At 41.9% G+C, this 19,068-nt stretch overlaps 2 protein-coding genes and 1 non-coding gene across 7 annotated transcripts in view; 1 reads left to right on the forward strand and 2 right to left on the reverse strand.

Annotated features, from left to right (window-relative positions):
* The window catches only part of HDHD2 (haloacid dehalogenase like hydrolase domain containing 2), a 30,817-nt gene extending 26,864 nt beyond the window's left edge, over positions 1–3,953 (reverse strand). Inside the window, exon 1 of one of the 5 annotated variants that reach the window (XM_037033913.1) lies at positions 3,775–3,953. The gene's annotated coding sequence lies outside the window, so the exon portion shown is untranslated. Of the gene's footprint in view, positions 1–3,523; positions 3,544–3,770 lie in introns of those variants that run through there. The other 4 variants (XM_037033902.1, XM_037033893.1, XM_037033921.1 and 1 more) reach the window with 4 other exon arrangements.
* A 3,419-nt stretch (positions 3,954–7,372) lies between these two features.
* Positions 7,373–14,171, reverse strand: IER3IP1 (immediate early response 3 interacting protein 1). The gene is made up of 3 exons (XM_037033941.1): positions 13,998–14,171; positions 9,468–9,569; positions 7,373–8,272 (listed from the first exon to the last, which is right to left on the reverse strand). Exons 1-3 carry the CDS (start codon positions 14,086–14,088, stop codon positions 8,217–8,219), a joined length of 249 nt encoding a protein of 82 aa, XP_036889836.1. The 5' UTR covers positions 14,089–14,171; the 3' UTR covers positions 7,373–8,216.
* LOC118980620 (U6 spliceosomal RNA) lies at positions 8,627–8,733 on the forward strand. The gene has a single exon (XR_005065150.1). It is a non-coding gene; the product is annotated as a U6 spliceosomal RNA (small nuclear RNA).
* Positions 14,172–19,068: the final 4,897 nt, after the last annotated feature.

Genomic DNA, 19,068 nt, shown 5'->3' on the forward strand with positions numbered 1-19,068 from the left:
TCCTTAACTGTTAAGGAGCTGAAATTACATTCGGCCCTTTGAAGGCAACCGTGAGGCGGATGTGGCCCTGGGTGAAAATGAGTTTGATACCCCTGGATTAGATGCCTCCTAGAGGCTGTGTCTGAATATAACAGGTAACAAGCAAAGGATTCATTAACTTAAAACACACTGCACAAGACAAGGCTACACAAAATGAAAACAAAGCATTCTCCTCTCCATGCACAGGAACCTACAACTGCTCCTCTCAAAACCTACATTTTGTGAGAGACATCTCATATTCAATAAAAAGTGTTAACTCTGAAGGCTTTAAAAAACAGACAAGACTGGAATAACAACAAAAGGAGTACAGTGCTTTAAAAAACTGTCCAACTAGAACCAGTAAATGGTCCTCGTGAATATTGATTATTTTAATCCTTACTGAAGCATCCACATAGGCTAAATGTTACAAAAGCATTATAAACGCCTACCTCGCAGCTTTCATCAGTTCCACAGAACACACTTTCTAAACTCTAAAATGCTCTTCTGGAGCATTATGCATCCGAGAGTGATTGGCTGGGGGCTCAGAGAAGACTGAGGTGCCCCACTCAGATCTCAACCTTCACCTTTTCAGCTGGCCCCACAGAGGCCTTGACTGCTTCTGCCATGATCTCCTTCCCAGTGAGAAACTCGGTAATCACGGTTATGTAAACTGCAAGACAGCATTCCATCAAACGTAAAATTGTAGCGTGCTCATCATCTCTCTTACATGCGGAATCTCCCCTCCAAAAAACCCCTGAAGTCCTAGGTACAAAGAACAGATTGGTGGTTGCCAGAGTAGCGGGGTGAGGGTGGGGAGAAATGGGTGAAGGGGGTCAAAAGCCCAGTGACTGTAGTTAATACTGAATCACATACTTGAAAGTTGTTAAGAATAGTTCTTCAAAGTTCTCATTACAAGAAAAAAAATTTTAGCTATGAATACTGACAGATGTTAACTAGACCTATCTTGGTGATTGTTTCCTGATGTATACAAATATACCATTATGTTGCACACCCGAAACTAGGATAATGTTGTATGTCTCAAAAAAAAAGTTATTACACATTTTTTTTAAAAAAATGTAATTGTAAAATATTAGTATCATCCCAGAAGACCTGTAAAGACTTCAAAGCTAGTCCCTATGTTTGGCTTATCTTGGGTTCGTGTCCCACCATCTCCCAGTTTGACCAAGTTACACAGGAACAACGGATACTGGTACAAAGTCAATGCAAAGTAAACTCTCTCTCATCCTAAGAGGAACTCAAGACACTGCTGAGGGCATCTCAATCCAGCAAGTCCTCATTACCCTCTCAGCTGCTCTTTCTCCCAGGATCCTTATGAGTGAAAGGCGGCACCTTCAATCCAGACGTACCCACGTGGCTCTCCCACTTCTTCGTCTCATCGGGTCAACTGCCAAGTGTCAGTCCTATGGCCTCTACAGTCTTGAATCCACTCACTTCTCTTCATTGTTAAACTTAGTTTTAGAACCATAGCTTTTCATCTAGCCCAATTCAACAACTTTCTAAATGTCCTTTCTGCTTCAAATAATCCATGTCCAGCTCCAAATCCATTCCCTGAAATGCAATAGCGCAGTGGTGAAGGACAAGAACTACGTAGGGAGCTGCACATGTCTGCATTTGGACCCTAACTTACTAGCTGTGTGAAGTTGGGCAGTTTTTCTTAATCTTGCAGCCTCAGTTTTTTACTGATAAAATACAAAGGATAACATCCATCTCAAATGGGTGATAGGATTAAAGAAAACAAGACGTGTACTTTGAACAGTGCTCTATACATAGAGAGGCTGGGTTATGTACATGGGGAGGGAACCCCCTCAAAAACAGAATTATCTTCTGGAGGGCGGGTTCCTCAGAGTACAGGCTTCCCCTGCTAGGTGAGTGTTCTAGGAACCCACCTGTATCAGCTTAACGAGCTGGCACCCGTGTGAGAGGCTGCATTTGGCTTCAGTAAATTTTTTCCAAGACTCTTTCAATCCGTTTGCCCTTTCACGATGGGTAATTTACGAATGCACCTGCCCACACCATGTTGAGTGCTCAGCAGTTTTTAACCCCAAAATGGCCAACCCCCAAGCTCCACCCTTCCTGTTCATCTGATCTTGCCCCAAGCAACCCTGTTTGTTTCTCTGGATGAAAATAAGTTCTCAAAGAGAAATGTTCCACCAGTGTGGAAAAGGTGAAAAAAATGGCAGCACTAAAAGGCATCAAAATTGACAAGTTAAAAACCTGTTTTTAGCAGGCTATAAAAAAAGTCTCAATAGGTGTATTGCATCAAATGGATAGTACTTTGAAGGTGACTGAAGTTTAAGTATGTAAGAATACACAACTTTTTATAAATAAATTCCAGGGTTTCTTTGGTTCACCCTTGTATTTGTGGGGGTAGGGGAAAGAGGAAAGGGTACATACTGGATGTGTGTCAAGAAGTGCAAAAATCAGAATATGATGTCCTAAAAGCAGGGATGTCCAACCTTTTGGCATCTCTGGGCCACATTGGAAGAAGAATTGTCTTGGGCTACACATTAAATACACAAACACTAATGAAAACAAAAGAAACTCATAATGTTTTAAGCAAATTTACACTTTTTTGTTGGGCTGCATTTATAACCATCCTGGGCCGCATGCGGCCAGTGGACAGCAGGTTACCTGAGAATTTGAGAAAACATTTTATACCGAAATAAGACTATATTGTGATATACAATTCAAAACTTGCATAAATATTTAAGATAAAAGAGATTTCAATAAAAATGTTCCCCTCGGAGGCTGGAGCTGTACAGAACATGCCTCTTAGAACCCCCTGTGGGGGGGGGGGAGGGGATTCTTTTCTCCCCCACATGGTTCCAGTAGAAAAGACTGGAACCACTGTATGCACTCAATAAATGGTATTACCCAGTTACTCCCCAATTTCCGCAGGATAAAGTCTTAACAACGAACACTGGTTTACCTTTCCGACTCATTTGTCTATACTCCAACCCCAAGGGAACTGTAGGGCAGAAGTCCTGCACTGGACCTCCCTCATCGCTGGACTTTTGTCCCGGACCACTTCTGCCCCCTACATCCTCCTTTTCTCTGGCCAACTCCTTCAGCCCTTGGGTCTGAGGTGAATGTCATTTCCTCTGGCATTCCAGAGTCCAGTTCCTTTTCTCCCAGAGCTGAGCCAGATACCCCAGGTGCTCTCCTTGCTAAATTTATCACTGTCCCAGCTGTTAAACTCTGTGGGGAAAGGAGCTGTGTTGCCTTTCCCACTGTACTACTTAGCACTCAATAAAGACTTCTGAGTTACTAAACTTAGGAACCTCGGTTTCTACGATTCCCAGAACAAGAATCTTTCAACATTAAACAGCGATTCCCCCGATTTCCTAGTGCAGAGGGGCCAGAAGGGCCGGTCACTGTCCTCTATTCCACCCCACGTTCCAAGGCCTGGCAAACGCCTGCGGACTGGAAAAGAAGCCAGTTTCGAAATACAGTCCTGGGGCACGACCCGAAGAACCACCACAACCTGTGACTGTCGATATAACTGGAGTAATTACCGGCCGCGCGCACTCCAGAACCGGCGGAAACGCCTCGGGTACATCTCCGCGCACGCACGCCAGCGCGCGGCCTAGGGGGCGGTCTCCTCGCGGAGGGGTGTGACAGTCCTCTACGAACGAGCGCGTGGGTTGGTCCGTGGCCCAGGAGGGAGGCTGGCCTAGGGAGGCAAACAAGCCCCCAAATCACGAGCCCTCTCACAAAGAAATGCAGCCTACAGACAAGCGGTAGTCGGCAGTCCCAGAGCGGATCCTCACCCTGCTCCGATCGCCGTCCTCAGCAAAGGCCTCGTAACGGTAAAGTCAGCACAGCCGCCCGGTCAGCGGAGTCCGGGCCGCGGGTCCACAAAGCCCCGGGCTGCTTCCGGATCGACGCCGGAAATTGAGCCCAGGACTGTACCGGAAATCCCGCCTCTCTCCATCTCCTCCTAGTCCACCTGGGGTTCCCTTCCAAGCTCGGACATTCAGTACTGCGTCTAGTCCTGCCTCTTCGCCCCCATCAGGACAACGAGTTGTTCTTGAGGCGCAGTCTTCAATGGTGCGGGCTGCTGAGCCAGGTGGGTTGCAAGAGGAAATACAAGAACCTCTGCCTTTGCTCAGTAGCTGTTTCCCAACCCGCAGCACCACGGTTGACCCAAGTTTTGAGTAACTTTGCTGCAACCCTCTCCACCACTTCCCCATTTCGAGGGGTAACTCAGAAGTCACATCCTAGATAACTTCCCTTGAAATGCCCAATTTCTGAGGTTATTTTCTGCTTTGCTACTTGAATAGCACCTGGCATTCACTGCCATTAACCGCAACCTCAGGTAGCGTTCCTCTTTTCTGCATCAGCTATCCCAACACCTTACCTGCTGTTACCCACCCTGCCTCTCATTAGAGGGTGCTACCACAGGCCTTACCTAGCACCTCTAGTGAAGACATCTCTTAGGATAGAACCACCTCCCTCACTTCTCCCTTCCCACACACGTTGGGAGTCTCTGCTTGCCTCCCTTTAAACTGAGATTGGAGGTGGTCATCATGCATGCTCTGTGAAAGTGACTAAAATGAAAAACTCTCTGGAATGAGCAATCTGTCATAACAGGATATAGACTCTGGCTTACACATACGGGATCCTTTGACAAAACTGCTGCTCTCTGGTTGACTGGAGACTCATCCCGTCAGAACACCATCCAACATCCCCTTTGCCCAGTGTTGTAGTCAGCCGTGTTGCAAATATAATCCTTTCTGTTCCCTAAACTAGGAACCTTTTGCTTTTTTCTTATTCATATTTGTTAAGTCTTTTCTATGTGAGGACCCACTTGGTTGAAGGTAAAGGAACCTGTTCTTAAGTTTCCCCTTAAGAGCTAGGAGCCTGTTTTTGACCAGATTAAAACATCACTGAAGGATTTTAAGCAACTGGGTATTAAGACATGCATTTTTCCGTAAATGCTTACTCTGGCTGCAATATGGAGAGTGGGTGGGAGAGGTGCCACCGTGTGAGACCTGGTCAGCAGGTACTGCAGAAGGTATTTGTAAGAGAGACACTTAAACTGTGGGATAACAAAAGCAAAAAAGAGAAAGTCAAGAGATCTTTAAGTGGTAAAATAGTCAGAAATTAGTGATAGACTGAGGGTAAGGGAGAATAGGCATCAAGATAACTATTAGGCTATTAGGCTCCAGGTTTGGGCAGTTGGATAGTATAACAGATAGTGTCATTCACTATGATGTGAAATAATGAAAGAGGACTAATGGCTTCCTCCTCATCAAAAGACTCAAATGGCTTTGCTGCCAAATGGCAAAATCAATAAAGAAGGGATGGACCTAAAAATGGAGGGGCTGATTTGGGAAAAAGATGGGAGCAGAGATGCAAAGAAAGCAGTTTCAGCACTAAAACAAAAAGTAGGGTTCCAGAACTTACCTTGATCATTAATACCATTGGACGTTGCCCACTGTGTCCACAGAACATTTTCACAATATCTGACATCTCATGACCAATTGGGCTGAGGAAAATTTTAGCAAACAAGAATTCCATTGTGCACGGTATTGAAATTTTATTACTGGCAATAACTTTGAATTGGTAAGTCAACGAAAAAGTGACTTCACCAAAAACATTTTACTTCAGAACATCTCTTTGGTTGAGGTCCATCTAGAACCCAAGCTTAGTGATCTGAGATATGTCTAAATCAGCACTTTTACAGGAGCAACTCAAAACTGAGGTCTTAGGAGTTTAAGTCATCTGATAAGTGGTTCTGCTTAGCATATTAGAAATATCCTGCTTCCTACTCTTTTTACTCAATATATTGCTTTCCTCTAGCCATTTGATGAGTGCATGAACATGCATGCACAAGTGATTACATACATGTACCTAAAGAGCACAGATCCCTTGGCTTACTCTAAGCAGGGATTTTTAAGCTTGACAAGAGTACAGTGGAAGCTGAACAGTAAGCCTCTGGGCCTGGTCCCCGCTTCGACTAAAAACAGACTTGCTCTCACCTGTTTTAGATATTGGAGCATTCTCATTTTGTGTTATTGCTCCTTTGAGAGTCTTGTTCTGCTATTAACAAAGTCTGAATACCATTGCACTTGACTAAGGTATAAATTTGGTTAATTTTTATAGAGCCGAGATCCTTTACAAAAGGTCAGAGCCATACATATGCAGGTCAGAATACAAAGGACCAGAAACATCTTGGATACATGAAACCAGATGATCACAAATTGTTAGTTCTGAGAATGGATGAAAAGGAGGATGTGTGCAGGCAAGCAGGGCACTTAAGTTACTGCCAACTAAAACAAGATACTATGGTTACAAAGTCACAACTGCTTTGGGGAAACCGGGGTTAACCTGTGAAAGCTTGCAGGCCTCCCTTCCGCACACTCAAGTAACAAATGCTGGAGTAGCCTCCAGAAATGGAGTACTTTGGTGTTCTTTACTTTTCCCAGAACTGCATTGCTACAGCACACTCTGATCCTGCACTGCTCTGACTGATGCCCAAGTGAGCATGAACTTGGGCAGCATGACACTAAGTGAACACGAGGTGTGCTGTAATGTCTCACATGAAAATAGCATCAGGAAGAAGTCTCTTTTCTTTTAAAAATTCTGTATGGCTCAGAGCCTGTGCTTCTTTTGAGTATGTCCTGTGGCTTAAACTTAGGCTCATGCACAAGCTCTTTGTAAAGCCAAAAGCGCATTGCCTCTAAGTGCAAAATATGCTACCCCCATGAACCAGGTAATCAACTATGAATCCCTGGTACTTTTCTTTGGCTCAGCTACAAGCTCAAGGTTCAGAGATAATCGATCTCTAACTCAGGGATGGTCAACAGGCATCAAAGACCTGCTCCAAAGTTTTATAAGTAAATTAAGTCATAGAACAAAAGTTGCTCATGCATCTCTGATATAGTTCAGCAGTTCAACTCACTGAAGAAAAAAATGGACTGTGTTTACTCTCATGAAATCTGTGCTTAGTGATTTTACAGCAAAGAACATATATAAGTGTTACACACAAAATGAGATTAATTTCATTAACACTGACAAGTATATACTAAGGTACAAAAACAAGTGTTTGACTTGGAAATTTAACTTTATTTATAAATGTCCTATAAACAAAAATGTCATTCCACCCCTTTAAAATATTATAACTCATAATTTCCATAGAAACTATTTACACAGTTTTAATCTTTCTGCATAAAACTGTATTATGGGATGAGGAAAATATAGGATGTTCTAAGGCATAAAAAAACACACCTATCCAGCATGAATGCCCTAGTGACAGATGGAAAGAATTAAGAATCACACCCCTTAATATACTACTCCAAGAATTGAAAACGTGATACTTTTGGGAGAGGTAAATGCTTCACAATAAAGTCTTCTTATAGTACAGTTTAGAACTGTGATTGTTTAGGATTGCTCTTGCAGGCTAATATTTATGCTGATTTCAAAAAAATAAGTCATAGTTGTAAAAAGGGCACAGACTTTTCTACTCAGATTTTCCCACCAGTGAAAATATATAAATACTGATCTGGTCTCATCATTCAGGCAAATTCCTAAAATAAGAAATGCATGAAAAGAATTAAAAAAAAACAATCGCCATGCAACTATCTGACCTACAAAATTATAATTCTCCTTGAAGTCAGATTATATTGGTCCTCGATAGTTACTGTAAATTTGAATTTCTCATAGCCAGGACAATAGAGACAAAATACTTAATGAAAGAGTTCAATTTATATGTAGTACTTTTTATCAATTTATATGTGGTACTTTTTAAAATCTTTTAAATTTTGTCTAGTTGGAGAACAACTCTCCAAGCATCATAGCTAAGTCACAAGGAACTTCAGAAGTTGAAAAAAGTCATCCCTGAGAAGTGAGAGGAAAAGCTCTGGAAACACAGCAGAGACGGCCCTGCACCTGTGAACAATCTTTACCGCACCGCGTACTTTTATTGACAGTCAGCAACCGACTGCATTCCAATCCTGGAGAGTGACTGCCTCTGATGATCTCATCTTTTCATAATGAAACTGTTAAGTGCGACATTCAAAAAAAAAAGATAAATAGGGACTCTGGTTTTCTCAGGTTTACATTTTTGTCAAGTCCAAGGACAGCCAGCTAATATATGTATCTTCCAATAAAGGCCAAAGTAGTAACTTCTGCTGGCATCTCTTCTTCTGAGTCTCCATTTCCCTCACTGATCTTCACCCAAATAGTAAAAGTAATACAATTGCAACTGAGTTTATTATTATTAATGGCACTGCAAAAAAGAAAAAAAAGTTTGTTACTATAAAGAAAATATCTGAAAAAACTAAGTCACAGTTACTAGCATTCGGGAAGGATGGAAATACTTAATAATATGTCATCATAAACATGTTGCCAATACTTGTAACAGGAACATTCAAACATCACTGGATCATAAAATTCAAAACTTAAAGAGGGCTTGTGTTACTGGCAATAAAGGTCACATTGTTACAATTATATTAATACATAAACACATGTAGGTAGTGCTGTTGTAGCTCTTGGAACACAGCACACTAGACCCAGGCAGAAATATTCAGAGACCCATATGACTGGCTATCAGGGACACTTGACATTAGAAATACATTGCAAAGTGCTCGCTTCGGCAGCACATATACTAAAATTGGAACGATACAGAGAAGATTAGCATGGCCCCTGCGCAAGGATGACACGCAAATTCGTGAAGCGTTCCATATTTTTGGGAGGATGGGGGGTGGGACGGGATGGGAGTAATAGACAGAAAACTGTACTTGAAAAATAATTAAATAAAAAAAAAAAAAAAAAAAAAAAAAAAAAAAAAAAAAAAATCAAAAAAAAATCTAGGAAAAAAAATAAAANGTAGCTCAGTGGACTGAGCGCGGGCCTGTGAACCACACAATCGTGGTTCGATTCCCAGTCAGGGCACATGCCTGGGTTGCAGGCCAGTTCCCAGCAGGGGACTTGCAAGAGGCAACCATACATTGATATTTCTCTCCTTCTTTCCTTCCCTGCCCCTCTAAAGATTAATTAATTAATTAATTAATAATAATAATAAAAAGAAAAGGTTCCGGACTCTTCTTCATTGAGCAGCTCTAAAATATTTATTTTCTAAGAGAATAGCAGATATGGGACCTTTCTAGGACTTTATATAGCAGATACAGGACCCATATAGGACTCTAGATGACTTTACTACTTGGAAGCAACAGAGTTCCAGAAGGTAAGAATATCAAGTATTTTGACTCTGAGAGGTAACTTAGATTATATCACTGAGCATTCCATTGGCATCAACAGGCTTAAAAACAAGAAGCAAACTAAGAAACCAATAAAGCGAGGTTAAAGACAAAAAACTTTCCCACCACGAAGATAGCAGATAGCATTCACACTCAGAAGCTTTGCTACTTAAATCGAACCATACAATTAACACATAAGAGTGCCCCACTAGTATTTCTTCTTACCTCTCATTACGGTTCTCACAGATCGAATCAGGTTCATTAGCTGAGATTTAATTCCTGGCTCTTCTCCGAATCCGCCAATTCCCTGGTCTGTTCCCCAGCCGACTGCATAATATAAAAATGATTAGCTGTGTTAGAATTTATTATGCACTGGCCTTACTCCCTCATTAGTCATTTTCTGAAAGATTATCTTGAGCCTTTATAGAAAGTCATACAACTCAAAAGTACCAACACTATTAAGTGAAATACTTTACAGTATATTTTTTTACTTTCGATAAGCAACAAAAACTCATTTCCACTTTGGTTTTACAAAATAAACTGCAGTCTAATAAATTATTCCATGGCATTTAATTCAGTAAAGATGACCAATGTGACACTGATTGTTTTTTTACTCCTTTTTTAAGCTAACAAAGTATTTCTCAAGTCAGAACTGAAAAAGTAGTGTCAAATTGAATAATTAATTAGCTGAATTCAGAATTTATAAAACCTACCGTAACTACCAGTCTAAAGACATTGTAACCAAGACTCGCTGTCTACATTACACGGGGGAAATTCTGACCTAGACGTGGTCATGGCTTGGCCGCGCCTTCAGAGCATGCTCCGTCACGTCAGTGGGGGCACGTCTTTTTTTCCCCTTGTTCGTTTCTCAGTTCTGAGGTGAGGAATTTAGCCCGCTATCTCATTTGTGTTCTGTAAATGAGCCCTTTACCTTCTTCTACATCATTTTCCTGATTTATAAATCATTATTTCTTTATCTTTACCTGCTAGTTCCTTTTTTTAATTGCCTGACACATTCTTCTAAAGACTTACATGTCCTCATTTNACATTGTAACCAAGACTCGCTGTCTACATTACATGGGGGAAATTCTGACCTAGACGTGGTCATGGCTTGGCCGCGCCTTCAGAGCATGCTCCGTCACGTCAGTGGGGGCACGTCTTTTTTTCCCCTTGTTCATTTCTCAGTTCTGAGGTGAGGAATTTAGCCCGCTATCTCATTTGTGTTCTGTAAATGAGCCCTTTACCTTCTTCTACATCATTTTCCTGATTTATAAATCATTATTTCTTTATCTTTACCTGCTAGTTCCTTTTTTTAATTGCCTGACACATTCTTCTAAAGACTTACATGTCCTCATTTCTACAATGTGTCCTTCTCTTGTCCTCATTTCAGGTCCACCTGTCATATCTCCTATGACTACATTTTTGAAATCTCAAATGACTTAATTAATTCCTGACACGTTAACCCTTAAACCTGAAGACAGAGAACAAGTCTTCATTTTATACAAGTATCAGAAAAAAGATTTCACTTTGGTTAATGATTTTTGTTTTGGCAGCCCCAGCTGACTAATACAGTTTCATGTTTCTTTTGTATCACTCATCATTAGTACTGGACATAATAAATACTTGTCCAATTTTTTAAAAATGTATTTAAAAAAACCCAGCATTATTGAGATAAAATTCACCTCCAAGGCCTGTGGCTCAGTGAACTGGCCCCTGGCTCAGTGAACTACTGGTATAATTATTTAAAAATATCTGTTCCAGCCCTGGCTGGCAAAGCTCAGCAGATTGAGCATGGGCTGCAAACCAAAGGGTCACAGGTACGATTCCCAGTCAGGGAACATGCCTGGGTTGTGGGCCAGGTCCCCAGTGGGAACCACATAAGAGGCAACCACACACTGATGTTTCTCTTTCTCCCTCCTTCCCCCTCTCTAAAAAATAAAGAAAAATCTTTAAAAAAATTTAAAAAGTCTGTTCCACTGTAAGATATACGAGACAGAGACATTGCTACATCTTTTTGACCTAGCATGTAGTGACTGCCCTTTGTTTTAAGGAATGAAGAAAAAACTTCCTGCCAACAAATCTAGGACTTGCCTACTTCTCCAGCTAATCATTCCTCCTTTTTCTGTATTTCACTTTATTTTACAGGACCTTACTTCCTTGAATCCTCAGGACATTTTTCAGTCCTGACCCTATTTGGCTTCTCAGAACATGCCATTGCTGTGCTAGCCCGTCCTCACATGTTCCCTGCCTTCTGTGAAACCCCACTATTCCGATTTTCCCATTTCTCTGTTTTACTCACTCATCAGTTTCTCCTGTCAGCTCTTCCATCTCTACCTAAACATTAGATACTGGAAGAGATTCAAGGACTGTACTGGTCACCAATTCCCTTTGTACTCTTCTTTCCCCAAGCAATTATTTCTTCTTTTCATATGGCTTCATTGATCATCTGTGGTTGACAAACTCAAAGTTCAACCTCCACTCTGGATCTTGCTCTGTTTTATGGTTTTAAGTCCAGCCAACTACACCACACCTCCACTTGCATATCTCACAGACAAAATCTCAAACTTGGCACATACAAAACATTATTTTCTTCACCTTCTTATCCACCACCACTACCACCCCAATTTTCCTCCAGCACTCTCTAACTCGGTAAAGGTACCACCCTTCACTCAGTTGTTTAAGGCAGAAAACCATGAGGGATCTTTGACTTTTTCCTTCCTACCTCATTTCTAACGTCCAAACAACAAACCTGCCTTTTCTACTTTAAATATCTTCTGATTTGTAAGTTTCCTAGGGCTCTGTAACAAAGCATCCCACACTAGGTGACTCAACGCAATAGAAATTTATTTTCTCACAGTTCCGGAGTCCAGAAATCCAAAATCAGGGTGTTAGCAGAAATGGTTTCTCCTGGGGATTCAGAGGGGCAATCTCATCCATGCCTGTCTCCTAGCTTGCTAAACTTAACGGGAATCTTGGCATCAGTTGGCTTGTAGCTGCATCACTCCAATCTCCGCCTCTCGTGTGGCATGGCCTTCCTCCCACTGTGTGTCTGTGTATTTCTATATCTCTCCTTCCATGGACATCTCACTGGGTAGGGCCCATCCTATTCCAGTGTGACTTCCTCTTAACTTGATTACCCTGCAGAGACTCTACTTTCAAATGAGGTCCCATTCATGGGTACCAAACCTTCTGGGGGAAACACACAATTCAACCCACAACACGATCTCTTCCACTTTCTGGTAGACAACAGTGGGTGAAGAGATGGACTCGGGTCAGACCGGTAAGTTTCCATCCAAGATCTGCCACTGCCTGGCTGCGTGACCTCGGGAAAGCTACCTCCTCTCTTTTGTGCTTCAGGTTCTCCATCCCGAAGTGGGGATAAAACTATCTCATAAGGTTGCTGTCAGGGTTATACAAGTTAATACATGTGCATCACCTGATACACACAATGTGAAGTATCAGTTGTTATTAGTCCTGTTATTACACCCACTCAGCTGATAGTATGCCACCACCCCTACCTGCCCTGTTGGCAATGCTGCTCCCCATCCACTCTTCTACTCTTCCAATCTGTTCTCCATACTGTAGCCAGGGGATCTTGCAAATAACACACAACTCATCATGTCACTGCCCTGCTTAAGACCTTCTTTTCGCCTGCCTTAGAGTTTTCTCACCCTCTCAACTCCCCCCAACCCCCCCCACCCCCCACCCCACCCGCCGCCCTGACCTTCACCTGGGTAGGGTTTACTCACTTATCAGATTTCGGGTTGGACACACTTTCTCCAAGAAGCTTTCACAGAGTCACAGGTTTAAATTTCACTGCACTTCTTCTCTATAATATTCTGTTATCTTTGTTGTTGTTACTTGTTCAGTTTTATTTACATTAGCTTCCATGGGAAGGGCAGGGTGACTGCTATAACCTCAGCTCTTATCACCTGGGCCTGACACATAATTTACGCTCAATAAATCTCTTCTGTAGGAATAAATCAATCTTGTCCATGGGTTTGAGTTTTAGTGATTCACATAGACATAATTGGTGCAATATGTCAAGTAAGACACATAAACGCAGTAGCTGCCTCAATTTTACCTCTTACTGCAAGAAGCAACCTGCTCAGGATGGCCTGGAGGCAGCTGCACCGTGAGGTCCCAGGGGCCTAATCTGTGTCTTCACCTTTGTACGACTCTAGCACGGTTCCTGGCACCTTGGAGGCACCAACAACTATGTGCTGAATAAACTTTCTTAGAATGTGCGTGGGTGGATGTCGTCAAAATCCCAACACCGTCCCTTGCCTCTTAACCCCAAAGCCTAGGGAGCCCCATGGCCCTCCAGGAGTTCAATCACCCAATCATCTAGGCTCCAAATGAGCCACGCCCCTCCCTCTTTAGCAAAACACTCAGACCCCAGGTTTTTGAGCATTAAAAGCGATCGCGGAGAATTGCATTAGATTACTAAACGAAAGTATTCGTAGGCAGGGGCGTCCCCGGCTCGTCTCAGTATCCCCCTCATTCCCACCCCCAGGGCCCGGCGCACAGTGGGAGTCTGTTTCACGATCTTCATCTCGTTGTCGAGTTCAAAACCTGCTGAGATGAAAGTGGCTCGGCTTTCCCCCCGCAAGGAAGGGCCCAAGAATCGGACCCTCGGCCGCTCGTAGGTCCCGGCCCAGCTTGTCCCCTCACGCGGCCCGCCTCGGGTCCGCGCCCCCCGGGCTCTGCCACAGCCACCGCCGCCGCCTCAACCGGCCCCGCGGCCCCACTCACTGTTCTTGAGGAAACGCTCCTCGTGCAGCACGGCGATGGCATTGACGCAGAGCAGGGCAGCCTGCAGCAGCGAGTACAGGGTAAAGGCCATGGTCGCCGGGAGCCAGCCCAACCGATTCGTTTGCGGCCGCTGCAGGGAACGTGGCACCACCTAGGCCGGTGGACTCCTACGGCAGCCGATGAGGACCAAAACGCACTTTCCGAGAAACTCCGCCCCCAGCTGTCTAAGCCCCGCCCCACGCTAACCTTTGTAAGGCCTGTCTCTGCTTAGCTGTGCAGACGAGGCTATACAACGCAAGAGCCACGTGTGACTGTTCAAAGCTTGAAATGTGGCTGGTCAAAATTGTGGTGCCATAAGTGTAAAATACACACTGTATTTCAAAGACCGAGGACGAAAACAAGAATGTAAAAATCTCCCCCCAAATTTAAAATGTTCATTATATGTGAAATGATATTTTGAATGTATTAGGTTAATAATTAACATTACTTTTGTTATTTCTATTTTTTAATGTGGCTGTGACAACACTGATAATGGCATGTGAGGCTTGAATTATATTTCTGTTGGACAGTGCAGTACTACTAGCTTCCAAGAGCTATATGAGGTCTTAATATTTTACAGATGAAGAAATGGAGCCTTTGGCAAATGTTATTTTTATTTAAAATGAAATAACTTACCTTAAAATTACTCAGTGAGGGTCATTCTCCGCTTGATCAAACTCTGGCCAGACTCCCCTCAGCCTTCTATTAGATCTCGGCCTTCGCCAAAAACCCCCACAGATGCTCAACACATGATTTCATCCACTCCCAATGCCCAAGTTACATTTTTAAACAGCTCAAGGCCCTATACCTGCTGGAAGTAGCTTAAGGCTGCCAAACAATTTTCTTTGTTCTAGCTGACAGCTGCAAATAGGCCCTTGACCCGCCCTGTATTACAGCACTTACCAAAAGGCCTTAAAATTGTGAGTCCTTCTTTCATCCTTTTGAGATGTATATGAATCTCCCACAGTTCCAGATTGTCTTTCTTAAGCGCTTGAAGGCCACAGTTTTTACAATGTACCCGTATTGTGCTGTGTATAATGCGCACCCACGTTTTGGGCCCAAACTTTTAGGAAAAAAATCTTTTGTTTCGATTTTTTAATTCAACTCTTATTTATATTTAGATACTTGTTTTACATATTATAAAGGAATTTTAGTATTTATTTTTGAACATATTATGATGCGAGAAATTTTATGTATTTTTCCCTCAAAAATTTGGGCAAAAAGTGACTATTTTACATGGCAAAATATGGTAATCATCAGGAAGGATAAACCCTCTGTCTCTCGGTCTCCGTGGGAGGGCAGTGTCCTAGCTGGTAATTGCCAGCTAATGGAGCCCGTCTAATCGACATCTACTCTGTCCACACTTAGTATTTTTCACTTCCCACCTTCTACTGAGCCTCCGCTCTCCTCCCTTTCTACTCCCTCACTCTCCCTTTCAAATGCCCAGTCACCTGTGTACAAATTGAGGTTGAGTTTAGTTCACACTTGACCCTCTTCCCTATTGCGACAGCATATTACTCATATACTGTCTTTACCCTTCCACTCGGGGTCCCACTGTATCTTTGACAGTGGGAGTTGAGCAGTAAGAGTTGAGCCTGATCATATTAAATTTTAGATATTGTTTGAGAGCAAGTATGGTATGCAGAGAAACTAGTCGAGAAAGAGAGAATAATTAGTTAAACATTCAAGAAGAAATTAAGTTTAAATAGGTCAACTAGTCAATGCCTACAGGGCAAAAGAGATGTATCATTTCCCACGGATATCCATAAACACCATCTCCAAAATCAGCCATAAGTGTAAATCAGGTAGGGAGAGTCCCAGGAAGATAAGTAAAGATAACATAACCAAAATAACAGGATACCACACATCCTCCAGTTTTTCAAGGCCCACAAAACTCCAGACACTGGTGATAGTGATGGAGAAGGAAGGTAGCTCCTGCAAGCAGACAGCAAGCACTCCAGGATTTGTCTCTTCACTGGGCTAGGGGAACAGAGGAGATGCCTGTGGAGCCTTGTTTGGAAGCTTTGCCTGAGCAGTAAATATGAAATTTACTGAAGAGGGGAGTAAAGGCTGGTAACAAGATTGTGGAGATGGATGGAGTGGAGGTGGGACTATGGGTTCCCACAGTCACCCCTTTGTGCCACCTGCCACTGAGTTACGCCTTACACATCCAGTTTTTTTATTGTCAAAAGAAACAGGTTAACTGACCTCTCTAGGCCTCTGTTACTTCATCTATAAAATCAGGTGATTATGATCTCAAGGCTCCTTCAGTCCCCAGAATCTCTATATTTAGCAAAAGCAGCTTAAAAATATAAGATGGTCTAAATACTAGTACTGTGTTATCTAATTCATTATTTTTTAAAAACCTAGGCTTCCAGCCTAAATTGATAACAGTAGATTATAACCTTTAAAAGAATTGTTCTTCTGACGTTCTTACTCCCAAAGATATTCAAAAGCCCAAATTCTTAAAGTATATTTTAGAAATAGTTTCCTCAGTTTTTTCAAAATCACCCCCTAAACAAAGAAGAGGGTAAAATACATATTTTGCATTTTTAGCAGCCTGGGAAAAAATGGCTGGCTATGGTCTGTTTAAAATTAGAACTTGCTGTTTGGTGCCAAGCTTCTGATACATTTTCATGTACTCGTGTTAGATACCCTGTCAAACACTACCGTTGAGGATGGACCTTCTTCAATGTCAAATGCAGATGTCTCCTTATCATTTGCTTCTTCAAGCTTTGTTTTGCTTTTTCCACTTCAGACTATTAGATGGCACACTTGGGTGTCTGGGAGCATCTTGCCACAGACGTTCTTTATAACTAGTGATATGGAGTCAGTGTTTTCATTCCTCTGACAAGAATCAAAGAACGGTGCCTTCAGTAAAGCTTCTTCAGACAAGGGTGAGCAATGGTTAAGATTGGTCCTTAATTAGATGTGGGAGCCCTTTAAAGTTAAAATGCCCCAGTTTTTGGACTTACAAGAGATTGCATATTGAACTCAAATTTTTACCGTTCTCTGTATCGATGCCTTTGTCTTATTATTTTACTGATCCTTCCTTGACTTTGGGTTCAGGTATATGACTTGATTTGCCCAGTAGAATAAGGAGGAAGTGAGGCTGTGCCGGCTCTGAGCCTAGACCTTAAAAGTCTGTATATGTTTCTGGGTTGTTTCTTGTGCCTCTGAAATTGAGCATAGGTGGGCAGGAATGGGGAACGTCCCTAGCTACTCCTCAGGTTCTAGGATAGAGATTAGAGACAGCTGGAGTGAAACCAAACGACCCCATTCAAGCCCAGCCCAGCCCAGATTAGCGAATCCTCTTCCAACCACAGATGTATGAGAATAAATGATTGCTGTTTTAAACCCGAAGCAACAGATCTCTGTCTAGTCACTTTCTTGATGATCTAATTTATTCTAATGGCTTAAAAACATTTATGTACTCTAAAGACCCTCAAATTTATATCTCTTACCCAGAACTCACTCATGAACTCTTGGTTGATATTTCCAACTGACTATCACTTCAGTGTCTAATCGATATCTCAAATTTACCTCACCCCAAACTGAATTCCCGATTTCCCTCTGAAAACTGTGTGTCCTGCAGTCATCCTACTGAAGTTCATGGCCACTTCATCTTTCTAGTGGGTCCAGGCAAATCCTTGGATTGTCCCTGTCTCTATCTCTTTCTTTTATGACTTGTGTACAATCTATCAGCAAATTCTTTGGGCTTAAAACATGTATTCAGCCCTGCCTGGTGTGGCTCAGTGGATTGAGTGCCAGCCTGCGAACCAAAAGGTTGCTGGTTGGATTCCCAGTCAGGGCTCAAGTCTGGGTTCTGGCCTAGTTCCCAGGAGGGGGCAAAGGAGAGGCCACCACACATTGATGTTTCTCTCCCTCTCTTCCCCTTTATCTACAAATAAAGAAATAAATCTTTAAAAAATATTTTTTAAAATTCTATTATAAAACCCATCTATCAAGTCTGACTACTTCTCACCTTCTCTACGCTCAAGCCCTGGTCCATAGATCAGTGGAATACCTCCTAACAGGTCTCTATGGTTCCATCTTTAACTCTCTACAGTTTATTCTCCCCAGAGCAGCCCAAGTACTTCTAAATCCAAGTAAGGAATGCAATTTGTTTGTTGAGAGAACTGGGTCATTTATCTTGTAGAACTTCCCACATTATCAGATTTTGCATATTGCATCCCCATTTTCTTGGCTGACTTAAGTGCTATACACAATGCCAGAATCTTCTGTAAAAAGTGAAAACACTTGCTGATTGAAGGGAGTAGTCACTATTTAAACTGACTAAAACCTTTTACTAACTCAATAAAAAACATCAGGTATGTGGTAAAGGAAAAATTTCACAAGTTAAATCCTAGAATAACCCTTCAATAAATGTGTTGTCAGCTCTTTCCACTCATATTTTAAAATTTCAGCATTTTTATTTTTGCATTCATTGAAAGTAGTTCATTAAGGTAAGAATTATGCATGTTATTTATTAAAAATTTAGACTCACCTTGAAGGGTGGTAAAAATAGAGTATTGGTTTAAAACATTTTATCCTAATATATTTTAATAGGTATATTTATCTTATTGTCTGTGTCTGAGATATGAATCAATGATGACTGAGGTATGTTTGCTTTCAATCCTGCTATTTACAATGGCACCTTTGAGCTTAAATGGGTTTACAGCAGCAGAATTCAGCCAAATGGGTTCTGTTTGAGGTAAGCATTGGACTAAAATAGGAAAATCCCACAAGAAGAGCCTCATTCATGTTTATGGATTCATACATACAAGCTATTCCTGGTATGAAACTCAAATGAAACCATTTGAAAGCTGAAAGCTTGTGCATTATGAAGTGATTCTGGAAATAGGGCTATTAGAAATAGAAAGTTTCTTTAAAAAATAAAAATGAGTCACTATACCTATTTTTATACAGATTAACTCTGAGTGGCTACATATATCTGACTAGGCTTTTAAAAAAAATACCACCTGAGTAAAAATCAAATAAAAAACTAGACATACAACTTTCTCAAGTGCGT

The sequence above is a fragment of the Sturnira hondurensis genome, unplaced genomic scaffold, assembly GCF_014824575.4.
Source record: "Sturnira hondurensis isolate 20B ecotype Veracruz unplaced genomic scaffold, ASM1482457v3 Scaffold0001872, whole genome shotgun sequence".
Taxonomy (NCBI): Eukaryota; Metazoa; Chordata; class Mammalia; order Chiroptera; family Phyllostomidae; genus Sturnira; species Sturnira hondurensis.

Coding starts and splice junctions, on each gene's coding strand:
- IER3IP1 (XM_037033941.1), bottom strand. CDS start 14,088: ATGGCCTTTACCCTGTACTCGCTGCTGCAGGCTGCCCTGCTCTGCGTC. Junction 9,570..13,997: donor GGAGCGTTTCCTCAAGAACA/GTGAGTGGGGCC, acceptor TATATTATGCAG/TCGGCTGGGGAACAGACCAG. Junction 8,273..9,467: donor TGTGAGAACCGTAATGAGAG/GTAAGAAGAAAT, acceptor TCTTTTTTGCAG/TGCCATTAATAATAATAAAC.